Here is a 12368-nt window from a genome sequence, read left to right on the forward strand (position 1 = left end):
CAACTGCTTGAGCAGAGTCGAGGATGTCGCTCTGAGGATAGGTCACGAGGAACCAGTGCCCAGGTTACCGTTAGGCGAATTAGGTCGCCTGATCGGTTACACACGATCGCTGTCTGCGAGTCGAAGCCCGTGACGAAAGACTCCCAAAGGTCTCAGAAGCCGCGCACTTGCATATGCAAGCTCATGCAATTCGTGCATGAAGAGCAGGTGTCTAGGCGGCATAATGATCGTGCAGGAGGGGTTAGTTCGCATGAAGCAAGGCCAACTCGGGCTGCATACGGGCTGCACTCCGCCACGGGCTTGACAGGGAGTCGTGAGGAGGGGAAGAGGGAGAAGTGAATGGATGCCAAGTCGCTTAGTCAAAATCATGCCGGTTCAAATGTCGCCGTCATTTCTGTCATTCGAAATCGCCTAGGCCCCTTTCGGAATTATCAGACTTGGTCGAAAAGATCAACGCCATATTTTGCGCTCCGCCTGCGCAGGTCGCCAATGAGTATACAACTCCACAATGCCGACGGAACTGGAAGAGGTAGGTGCGGTCTACCGTCTGCCAGTTTGGTAGCGCTGACCCATTTCAGCTTGTCGAGTTCCTGCATCATGGCAATACTCAAATCAGACAAGTTGGTAGGTCGACTTTGATATTGCGCGTGTTCTGGACACTTTCCAAGTCCGGTGGATACTGTAATTCTATAAAGCATTTCGGAAACGAATTACTGAGTACTAGTATGTATTATCAGCATGCGAACATTTGGTTGGTCATTCGAAAGAAGCGACGATATTCAAGCAGCCGCAACTTGCCCCAGTCCGAGACCTGAAGCTTCTTGTGAAGGACTATCCTGTGAGTGCTCACATTGCCAATTGATGCGCGGTATGCTGATGAACCTCTTTCTGTCGTGGCCAGCCCATCGCCAAGAATGCTCTCACAATTTTGATCAATATCAGCCACGACGCCGAAATCCTTGAGAATCTCGCCACTGATGATTCGTTCCTCGAGACATTGTTGAACAAGATCACAGTATGTAGGTTGGAATCCTCGTTCATTACCGTTGCTTCCCACTTATATCCGATGCGAGCAAGCACTGACACCCACCAGAACCCGAAAGAAGAGGCCGCAAATGAGGTTGCAATGCTTTTGGCGAATCTCGCCAAGTCGGAGCGCCTGGAAAGGCTGATTAAGCTGAAACGAGCGACGCCGGCGGAGGCGGTGTCCACATCTCCATATGCGCTCGATCAGCTGTTTGACTGCTTCGTGAAGGGAGCGGAAGGAAAGCTCAACAAGTACGCCGACTTTGACTACCTGGCTTACCTCCTTGCGGACATGTCGAAGTACAAAGCTGGAAGAGACCATTTCTTAGGCAAGAGAGACTATGACCAAGTAGTGCCGATCAGCAAGTTGACCGTCTTCACCGAGCATAAGAGTCACGTCCGGCGAAGTGGTGTGGCCAGCACCATCAAGAACGTCGCGTTTGAGGTCGACAAACACCCATTGCTACTTGCGGATGACACAGAATTTATCGATGGTGTCCCAGGCGTCAATATATTACCGTACATCCTGCTACCATTGGCTGGATCAGAGGAATATCCTGAGGAGGAATCTGCGAACATGCTTCCGGATTTGCAACTCTTGCCCCCAGACAAAACGAGAGAAGAGGATAACGAGATTCTTGTCACTCATCTGGAGACATTGTTGCTTCTTACCACGACGAGGGAAGGGAGGGACAAGCTGAGGCAGGTCCAGGTGTATCCCTTGACCAGGGAAACACATCTGCATGTTCAGGACGAAGGTGTGAGAGAGGCATGTGATCGCCTAGTACAGATTCTCATGAGGGAGGAGGAGGAGGAACGTGCAGAGACCGAACAAGTGGACGATGACGAAAGGATAGAAGAGATATTTTGAATGAGACTGCAAGGAGAAAGCTGATTGCTGACCCAGTAGTTTCATGCTGCGACAAGTACTGGCCCAAACCTTACTAAAATCTACTGCCCAAAGAGTGGTCGGGCAGCGTGAAAAGGTGTCTAGAACGATCGCCATTGTCTCGGTCGGCGCAGACCCTCCCAAGCACTATCTATTCAAGAAACAGTCTGGCTCCGAGACACTCTCTTTTGCCGAATCTCGCTAGACTTTTGTGATTGGTGCGCTTTTCAGCCTTGCGCTGGTAAAGAGAGGCTGAGCTAAACGGTATGAGGATCTTCGGCTCAGTTGCCGATTGCAGACAGAGCCTCGAGGCACAAGCACTAAACTAGCAATAATACGGTGATATTCAACATTGCTGAACGCATTTCACTACGGTGACGCATATGAATCGCCCAACGCGTCGCTCCCAAACTTGACCTGCATCTTTCGGTTCCCTTCCAATATCGTTTTGACGCGTCCATTGTCAGACTTCTACTGCTTTCTCGCAACCGGCACAAGGCCCATGGCGGCATGCCTGCGGCACGACAGATAAATGCTTTCGAGCCCCCGCCATCCTCGATACTCGTGACGCATGTCGTACATGGAAATGGAGTGCACGACTTCGACCAAGACAGTTTCAACCAGCTACTGGCCGAAGCATCGGGCTCTGACGACCAAGGTCAATCCAACCTGGGAGGTGACGTGGCCGTGAATCATAAATTGATCTGCATCGTCTTTCAGATCGGCATTGAGCCCAGCCTCGAGGAGAACCCTTTCCGTGCTGCGACCGCCGGAGGTAAGGGCAATTCTCAGTTACGGACCTGCCTGGAAGTCGTTCGAGTTGCTATTGAGCGGTCGCAGCAAGTTATCTTTGTGAAATCGGACCGCCAAGGCATTGGGGCGTCTACAAAAGCGTGCTCACTCTACTCTTGGCTCATTCCTACCCTCTTGCCTTTGGTTGCCTCAGACCAAACAGAAGACATCAGGGATGCGGTGCTAGAGCTTTTTGACTCCATAGTGGATGCCGACAGGAAGTGCTCTCCATCCTCCTCTTCTGACGTGGTATTGAGCTTCTTGAGGAACTCAGTCTCGAGTGAGTTTGCATATTGCCATATGTTCAACACACTCCTAACCGTGCTAGGTATTTTTTCCCTTGCTGAATCGCTCCTCCCACTCCGGCCAGCCGCTCCGGTCATTATAGATGGAGAAGACTTTGCGTCGAACATCACACAACTCACGCACGGCCTCGAAGTCAGCGTACCCAGCCTCAAGTTTCCGTCCTCTCGTCTGCTGGTGTTGGCGCTGGCCCGCGTGTTGAAGCTGTTGTCGAAACACTCTGGATCGCCACAACACAGCATACAGCTTCGAAAGGTCTTCTCTCGATTCCGCCAATTTGTCGACGACAACGAGGATGCCGTAGTCAATAGTGAAGAGCCTGAGGTAGTGTACACCTGGAGGTACTGCACTACAGTACTAACCATCTTACAGGGGATTGAGCACGAGATCCGCGGCTTGAGTATTAGACCTGTCAAAAATCTGGCGAAACCTCCTGCAGATACCACAGAAACATGGCCTGATAGCGATCGAGCACGCAAGAGACTACGTCTATCTACCAACAGTGAGGATGGCTTACCAAATGGTTCCGCCCAGCAGAAAATTTGTCGCAGTCTCACTTTTGAATTGACTGGACGTGGTGTTCCCGATCTTGACGGCCTGGCCCAGACAGCGTCTGTGAACTTCAGGAGCCTATCAGAGGACAAACAATGCGCCGTGCTCGAACTGCTAGGCATAAGCGCCTGTCAACTCGCTTCATCATCTACCGGTCCCCAATGTTCGAACTGTGACGAGGCACACGGAGCACCAGATTCGAACCCCGTCTTAGTAACACCTTCCAGCGGGGAGCTGCTGCGAACACTGCTTCTGCTAGTTCAAAATATCTCCCGTCATTCCCGTGCAAGGGTCGTCGCTATGGTTGCTCTTCGTCGGACTATACTACACACGAGTTCAGATGAGGACCTGAAGCTGGGTCAGACACCTGCTGGCGATTGGTGTCTCCAGTCGCTCAAAAGTTCTTCAAGGGACCTCAGAATCGTGGCAGCCAGAACTCTGCAAGTCTACGTGATGCAGAGGCGGCGTGTTAGCGTTGCCCTTGCACGCGAGAACAGACTTACGGCCTTAGACTTCCTCCAAAACCTTTGGCAAAAGGGAGAGGTGTCACTGCAGGAGACTGTCATCATGGCTTTGACCCAAATGGCACAAGTTGTTGGAGATGAAGAGCTAAACATCATTTTGCTCCGGCTAGTCGAATACCTTGGCCATACTAACCCATATATCAGCGGCCTGGTCTACGCCGAAATCCAGCATCTTGCACAGTGCCTGCAGACGTCCGTGTGGGTTCTCTTCCGGCCATTCTGGAGGACGCTGGGAGTGGTCTTCGCGAAATCTCTAATGTCTCGGCCGAACGCTGCGCAGCAAATGTGTGATTTGCTCGGAATGGACATGTCGAGTCTGATGGGCCATGCGACGGAATTCGCCCTTCCCTATCTAGTCTTGCACAAAGCTCACGAAGTGATCAGGAAATTTGCTGAGGCCAATGGCCAGTCCGCCACGCCCTTCGACATATGCACTCAAGGACCAAATCTTGTCGCCATTCTTTCGTTCCTCTTGGTACAGCCCTTTCCTGATGCGGAACAGTCTATCATGTCAATCTTGTCAGAGGTGTCTGGAGACTTTGCCAGAGCCGATCTCGCCGACTGGGCTGCTGATTCCATTCAGATTGCCTGTACATTGCTCAAAGCCATCGGAGACACTGGACAAGGAAAGTCGTCCCGCATCTATCATGGTCTGCAACTCCTCGCCCAACTGGTTGCTCGTCAGCGTGGGCAATCTGGCTCAAAACGAAGCGACAGCATTGGGACATTTTTGGAGAATAACGTTCTTGCAATTGTCACGCAGTTCACTGTTCTGTTGAATGACCTAGAGGCAAAAGAGTCGAAAAACGAAAAGCGACGATGTCTGGCTGCACTGGGTGAGATAGTCAAGCTGGGCAAGAGTCGCATTGTACGTGCTCTGCCGCAAATCTGTACTTGTCTGCGCTCGGGCCTGGACGATCCTAATTTGTGCGACGCCGCATTCGCCTCGTGGGCAGCCATGATCACATCTCTGAAGAAAGAGGACTTGGAACCTCTCGTTGAACAGACCTTTGCGATGATCGTCCGAAACTGGGATACGCTCGATAGCTTATCACAACAGTTAGCTCACAACGTCGTTGCTGATCTGATCAGGAAGCATTCAGATCTGATCCGGAAACACTTCAGCACACTCCCGTCATTAGCTTCAATTCCCTCCATGGCCGATCTCGAATCGGAAATCGTCGGCTTGAAAGGTCAAATGGATGACCGGCAAAGGCTGAACGCCTATGTGCAGAGACTGAAGGATGAGAATAACGCGGTGATTGAACAAACTTTGGTTGAGCTCGCACCGCTTCTACGGCGAAAACAAGATCTTTTGCAGAGATCGATCCTTCAAGAGCAGCCGGACGAGCTTATTGCAGAGTTGACCCGTGCACTGCTCAACTGCTGCGTCAAGTTCAACTCGAGTAATGAGGTAACGCAGCTGTGCGGCCAGTGTCTGGGCAGTATAGGTTGCCTCGATGCCAGCAAGATCGACAATGTGAAAGACCGCAAAATGATGGTGGTACTGGCGAATTTCAGCAAGGCGGACGAGGTCATTCGGTGGATCTTCTTCTTCCTCGAGCATGTCTTGGTCAAGGCCTTCTTGTCTGCGAACACCACTCGGGCTCAAGGCTTCCTCGGTTGGGCTATGCAGCAGCTCTTGAAGTCTTGTGGGCTGGACGCGCCGTCAAAAGCCCTGGGTGAAAGTCTGACTGCGCAGTTATGGGATGAATTGCCCGCCTCCATTCAGAACGTCCTAATACCATTTACGACCTCGAAGTATACAGTGCTCGAAGTGCGAGCTCCGGAAAAGAGTCAATATCCTCTGTTCGCTCCCGGTATGAGATACCGCGACTGGCTTCGAACAATCACGCTGGATTTCCTCCACCAAGGCACCGGAGAGAACGTCGACATTGTCTTCTCTATCTCCTGCCGCATCATACATGGACAAGATATTTCGATCCCTGCGTTTCTATTACCGTATGCAGTTGTCAACCTCATCGTCAACGGCATTGAGCGGGACAGTCAAGATATTGTGGCCGAGATCAATTCCATTTTCGGTCAAGCTCTGGATGGTCACAGTCAACGAGTGCAAGAGGACATAAAGTTATGCAGCCAGACAATGTTTGAGGTACTTGACTACATGTCTACTTGGCAGCAACAAAGGCGGAAGCAATATGCCGGCACCATAGCCAAGCCAGACCGAGGGCTCAACGATCCACTCTCGAACAATGCTGTTGCTCAAATTCGAAGCATAGAGCGTGTACTTGAACAGATCGCTCCAGATGTCCTAGCCCGAAGAGCACTGGAGTGCCGGTCTTATTCAAGGGCACTGTTTCACTGGGAGCAACACATACGCAAATCGAATCAAGACGACATTGAGGGAGAACTCCAAAGATTGCAAGACATATATGCTCAGATCGATGAACCAGACGGAATTGAGGGCATCTCTGCTCGGATGCATGTTCTGGACATCGAGCAGCAGGTCTTGGAGCATAAGAAGGCCGGACGTTGGACTGCAGCTCAGAGCTGGTACGAAATGCAGCTTGTGGCTCATCCGGAAGACAGCGATGTGCAGAGAAACCTAATGGAATGCCTCAAGGAGTCGGGACAATATGATGCCCTGATTCACCACTTCGATGGGATCAAGAGCCGCAACAGCAATTCATCTACCGTGCTTTCACCTTATGCGATTGAAGCAGCCTGGGCCACAAGTCGCTGGGATCTTTTGGCCAGCTACATCCCGCAAGTTGGCGGATACGATTTTGCTTCCCACATTGCAGACATCATGCTGGCAGTAAAGAGTGGGGACGATGCGAGAGCCGTCCACCTCGTTTCCGAAGTATACCGAACAACAGCTTCAGAGCTCAACCAAAGCAACATCTCTTCATTCCAAGCGAGTCATCACACATTACTCAGATTGCACGTGCTTAACGACGTGCAGCTCATCATGGAAAGCCGCAAAGAAGACCGTGGGGCGGTGCTGGATATCTTACGAGGCCGTCTGGATGTTCTTGGAACCAACGTCGCCGATAAGCAATATCTACTCGGGGTCCGCCGTGCCGTCATGTCCTTGAGACCCGAGGTTTTCACACTGGATGATGTCGCAGCCGCGTGGCTCTCAAGTGCCAGGCTCGCACGGAAAGCCCGGTCAACCACCCAAGCTTTCAATGCCGTCCTCAAAGCAGCGGCTCTCGGCGACAAATCTGCCGCCATTGAACAGGCGAAGCTTATGTGGTTGGAGGGGCATCACCGCAAGGCCATTCAGACGCTCGAGGGAGCGATCGAATCGGGTGCATTTGTGGCACATGACCACATGTCAGAAAATGGCCCAACCACAATGACTGTGGAGCAGCGACACCTGCAGAATGCAATGACGGCTCAAGCCCACGTCCTACTCGGCAAGTGGCTCGCACAGGCCGGGCAGACTCAATCGGAGGTTATCAGGAAGACCTTCAGAAAGGCCACAGAGAGCTTCAGCAAGGGAGAGAAAGGCTGGTATCACCTCGGTCGCTACTACAACAAGATGCTTGACTCTGAACGGGCAATGCCGCCAGGTAAAGAAAGTCAAACATATCTGACGGGGGAAACCACCAAACACGTCATCGAGAACTATCTGCGGTCGCTTGCCAATGGCAGCAAGTACGTCTTTCAGACACTGCCAAAAGTGCTGACTCTTTGGCTCGAGCTCATCGACGGAACAGAGCCTGCCAGGGATGACCGACGGGGTAACCTGGAGTTTCACACCAAGGTGGCAAACCAACGAAAGCGCGTCATTGATGAGACCAACAATCAGATCAAGAAGTACATGGATCGACTGCAACCAGTCCTCCTCTACACCATTTTACCGCAGCTTGTTGCACGAATCTGCCATCCCAGCAAAACCGTTCAGGAGATCCTGTTCAACATCGTGATCCGAGTGGCAAAAGCCTTCCCACAACAAGCACTTTGGACGCTGTTGGCAGTGGTGGAGTCTCAGCAGAAAGACCGGGCCTTGAAGGGGACCCAGATCGTAACTAAGCTCGTCGAAGTCACGAAGAAGTCAAGCAAGGACTCATCTGCTGCCGAGATGAGAAGCATGTTTACTAATGGCCACAAGTTCGTCAAGGAGCTGCTCCGCATCTCTGAGTTTCCTATCGAGGGCAAAGTCTTCCAGGTCAACCTCGCGAAAGACCTGGGCTTCAACCACAAGATCGCTCCCTCGAAGCTTGTCGTTCCAAACCAAGCGTGCCTTGTTCCCAGCATGCCCACAAGCTTTGAGCCTGCGCAGCTGAAAGCCTTTCGGCCTTTCGCAAAAGAACCCGTCACCGTCTCTGCATTCCTTGATGAAGCACTTGTCCTGAATTCGCTGCAGAAGCCACGTAGACTTACCATCCGTGGCTCCGATGGTAACCTGTACAACGTGCTTGCGAAACCAAAGGACGACCTACGCAAAGACCAACGTCTGATGGAGTTCAACAACATGATCAATCGCTTCCTCAAACGCGACGTTGATGCCGCTCGACGAAGACTCTACATCCGCACCTACGCCGTCATCCCTATGAATGAGGAATGCGGGCTCATCGAATGGGTCGACAATCTGAAGACCTTTCGCGATATCGTCCTCAGGCTATACAAGGACAAATCCATTATACCAAATTATATCGAGATCCGGAAGCTCCTGGACGACTCCTGCAGCGGTGATACCGAGAAAGTGAAGATCTTCGCCAACAAAGTCCTTGCGACCTTCCCCCCTGTGTTTCACGAGTGGTTCGTTGAATCGTTTGCAGATCCGTCGGCATGGTTCAACGCCCGATTACGATACACTCGCTCTGCGGCCGTCATGTCCATCGTCGGCCACGTCCTAGGCCTGGGCGACAGACACGGCGAGAACATCCTCTTCGAAGAAGACAACGGCGGCACATTACACGTAGACTTCAACTGCCTCTTCGACAAGGGCCTCACGTTTGAAAAGCCCGAGATGGTTCCCTTTCGACTCACGCACAACATGATCGACGCGATGGGCGCGTACGGATACGAGGGTCCTTTCCGCCGTTGCTGCGAAATCACCCTCCAGCTGCTTCGTGGTAACGAAGATGCGCTAATGACGATCCTGGAGACGTTCTTGCACGACCCGACGACAGACTTTATCAATTCGGCAGGGAGGAAAAAGAAGGTCGTCCCAGGCGTTCCTAACACACCGGTCGAAGTGCTCGAGGGCGTCAGAGCGAAGGTCCGGGGCTTCTTGTTTGGAGAAAGCGTGCCGCTGAGCGTGGATGGGTATGTGGACGAGATGATCGGACAAGCTGTCGATCATAGGAATCTGTGCAGGATGTATATTGGGTGGTGCGCCTTCTTTTGAAAGTCATGCATCCCGCGATCACCAGAAGCACACGGGTCGGTCAGGATGCTTTCCGGATCAAAGTCTCGCATAGAGCCATGAAGCTGAGACTGATTCGGGGCCAATCACTTGAGTTAGCAGTTTGGCAAGAAATGATATCATTAGATATGATAGGACAAGTGCGATGAGCGAGTTGGTGTGCGATGTTGTCTGCTTGATCGCCTGGCTTGGTCTGGGAACCTGATGGGGCGACGGCAATGGCATCGTGACTGTCTGGGCAGTCTGCCGTATGGTACTTTCGTACTGCACGAGATAGAGGAGACGCATGGTCCGTCAGTGCACTCCGATGAAGTTCCCATTACCGCTACGTTCTGCGGCTACATCTTCTAGTCGAGAATCACACCACCCCAGTCAAATCACTCGTTCTGTACCGGCGATGATGGAAACATGTCATCGGCGTTCAAGCCCTGGGACTCTTCCTCCTGATCAGCCTTGTCAGCCTGGATATCCTCCTCATCTATGTCTTGGGAGTTCAAGGCCTCTTCCTCGGAGCCATCAAGTTCAAGTCCTGCGCTGGGTAACATGTGCGATGACGCGGTGCCTCGCACGGGTGAAGACGAGAACATGTCTGCTCCGTCTGCTTCTGTTTCTGCTTGCGCCTCTGCTACTTCCTCGTTCATGGCATTGAGATCAGGAGCCGGGAGCTCTGCTGCGGCAGAGGAAAGTATTGGGGTTTGCTCAGACCGGACTGCCCCTGTATCTGTATCTGGGTCGGCGAGAAAAGCGGCTAGGTCGTCATCTTCGCCGATTGGAAACTCGTTTTCGTCAGGAGTTGGTGAAACTTTGCGCTGCGTTGTGGACGGCATATTGTCAGGCTCTTTTTGCAAGGCAGTGGATTTCGAGCGTGATTCTTGTTCGGCAAGCACGGCGTCGAGATCGTCCATCTCTCCGTGATCATCTTCGCCAAATGGCAAGCTCTGGGGTTTGGGGAGTGGTGCAACGGCAGCTGGAGCATTCTGGCGTCTCTCCTGCTCGGCAAGCAGTGCATCGAGATCGTCTTCGCCCTCAGAATCGTCCTCCACGATCCTCTTCGGTGCTGTCAACCGCCGTGGAGTTGGACGGCTCTCTTGTTGAGCGAGTAGAGCGTCGAGCTCATCTTCTTCTGGGAGACCGACGTCTCCATTCTCTGCGGCCCCGTTCGCCCCGGACTCTGGAACAAACAGAGAATCGTCCTCTTCGACCGTCCCGGCGGTTCGAGGCTCGTTGTTAGCTCCGCTCATGAGCGCTTCCTCGCCTACGTACTTCTCCTCCGTCTCCTTTTCTCTGTCTCTCTCCTCTTTCTCGGCTTTCTTTTTCGCCTCCTTCTCTCTAAGATACCAGGGTTTGCCCTCGTCGATCCACTCTCTCCTCATCACCTGCATGCGTCTCGAGTGGCCCGCCTTCTCCACTAGCTGCAACGCATCCGCAAACTTAGCCCGCGGATATAAATCGTCCAGCCACAATTGGTAGTAGTTCAGGAGTTTCGCCACGTCCGAAAACTCGTGGCCTTTGCCTTTAATTCTCAATTTCTTGGTGAGGAAGTTCGGCATGCGGGCATCGGCGCGCAGCTTGGGAATGCCGGGCGCGGAGAGAAGACGGGCTTCGTCGAGTTTGGCAACGGGCTTGCGCTGTTTCTTGATCTTAATCTCAGAGTCCAGGCCTAGGGTGTCTTCAAGATCGGATGCTTTTCTCTTGCCGGGTCCACGGGGAGATAGGGCGGTCTCGTCGCCGCGCTTGGTCTGGCGCGAGGGTTTGTCGTTGAACGGGTCTTCATCGTCGGTGCTGTCGAAGTTGAGGAGGTCATCGACCGTCGCGGAAGTGAGAGGGTCGGCGGCCATTGTCCCTTCCGTGCTTGTAGGGGATAGATGATGAGGAGAGAATTCTGGCCGTAAGTCTGCATCTGAGGGTTATGGAGGTACGCGTCGGAAGAAGTCGAGACGCGTCCTGGTCCACGCGACGTCATTGGGAATCTAAGGAGGCTATTCTACTTTAGATCTAGTCTCTTGGCACTCGAAGCTCCGCATGGACCTCGACTCTCAGAGCCCTGAAGAATGACTGCGAACAAAGCCGGTCAACACAGCCATGGCGGACGAGCAGAAAGTGTTTATCCCGCCCAAGCGGGTGAACACAGACTATCCAGTAAGTTCGGGCGGCGTTCGAATTCTGAGGCGAAGCTGACAGGTCTCTTTCCACAGGTCATCGACACCGATCCGTACGTCTCCTAGCCCCTACGAGCTTCCCACGCGGTATAACTGACGGTGCTCGACATTCTACAGACACTGGAGAAGGGCCTTCGGATATGCCAGAGGGGAGGACTGGACTTATGGCGCGGGCATGGCCGCGATAGGACCGGCATTCATGCTTCTCACCGAACGATACGCTCCCTCATTTTCCGGCAGACATGCGTTCCCCATGGCCTTTAGACTCAGTTGCGCCGTCGGGCTAATAGCGGGAGCAGGCCTGGTGTACCAGAGGAGTTGCTGTACGTGTGACCTTGGAAGAGAAGCATAGCATTTCAGGCCAGGGTTGCGCTAACAACCATTGTGATCACAGTGAGGTTCTACGGTTGGACAGAAAACGAGCGCGAAGTCAAGATGGACATGCGGGAGATGGTCGATAAAGTAAAGAAAGGAGAGCCTCTATACGGCCACTCCGACCTCACACCATATATGCAAGGTGTTGCGGCACGAAACAGCAGATACTCGGCACTGATGGCCAATGTAGTGCCATGGGCCAATTTTGTAAATCACAACCAGGTGAGTATGAGGCTGCCCAGAAAACTGGGAACTAAGCTGATGAGTCATCTGCAGCATGGTGTTGATACCGCCAAATACTACCAACAAGCGGAGCGCGAGCTGGAAGCTGAGAGATTAAAAGGTGGAAGATGATCAGCTGGATGCTACGACCTGAATAGCAATGGCATATCAAGACCTGGAGCAGT

The 12368-nt window shown here is 52.7% G+C and overlaps 4 protein-coding genes across 4 annotated transcripts; 3 read left to right on the plus strand and 1 right to left on the minus strand.

The window, feature by feature from the left end:
- Positions 1–508: 508 nt before the first annotated feature.
- G647_06306 (uncharacterized protein) lies at positions 509–1897 on the plus strand (the record flags this gene model as incomplete). Its single annotated transcript, XM_008730628.1, has 5 exons — positions 509–529; positions 579–624; positions 738–838; positions 902–1015; positions 1094–1897. 5 exons carry the CDS (start codon positions 509–511, stop codon positions 1895–1897), a joined length of 1086 nt encoding a protein of 361 aa, XP_008728850.1.
- Positions 1898–2425: 528 nt separating this feature from the next.
- Positions 2426–9409, plus strand: G647_06307 (uncharacterized protein; the record flags this gene model as incomplete). Its single annotated transcript, XM_008730629.1, has 3 exons — positions 2426–2987; positions 3036–3334; positions 3383–9409. The coding sequence occupies 3 exons, from the start codon at positions 2426–2428 to the stop codon at positions 9407–9409; spliced, it is 6888 nt and encodes a 2295-aa protein (XP_008728851.1).
- A 395-nt stretch (positions 9410–9804) lies between these two features.
- On the minus strand, positions 9805–11265 carry G647_06308 (uncharacterized protein; the record flags this gene model as incomplete). The annotated part of the gene is made up of 1 exon (XM_008730630.1): positions 9805–11265. The coding sequence occupies one exon, from the start codon at positions 11263–11265 to the stop codon at positions 9805–9807; it is 1461 nt and encodes a 486-aa protein (XP_008728852.1).
- Positions 11266–11509: 244 nt separating this feature from the next.
- Positions 11510–12315, plus strand: G647_06309 (uncharacterized protein; the record flags this gene model as incomplete). Its single annotated transcript, XM_008730631.1, has 5 exons — positions 11510–11566; positions 11623–11639; positions 11704–11909; positions 11981–12183; positions 12238–12315. 5 exons carry the CDS (start codon positions 11510–11512, stop codon positions 12313–12315), a joined length of 561 nt encoding a protein of 186 aa, XP_008728853.1.
- Positions 12316–12368: the final 53 nt, after the last annotated feature.

Source organism: Cladophialophora carrionii (genome assembly GCF_000365165.1).
Source record: "Cladophialophora carrionii CBS 160.54 unplaced genomic scaffold supercont1.5, whole genome shotgun sequence".
Lineage (NCBI taxonomy): Eukaryota > Fungi > Ascomycota > Eurotiomycetes > Chaetothyriales > Herpotrichiellaceae > Cladophialophora > Cladophialophora carrionii.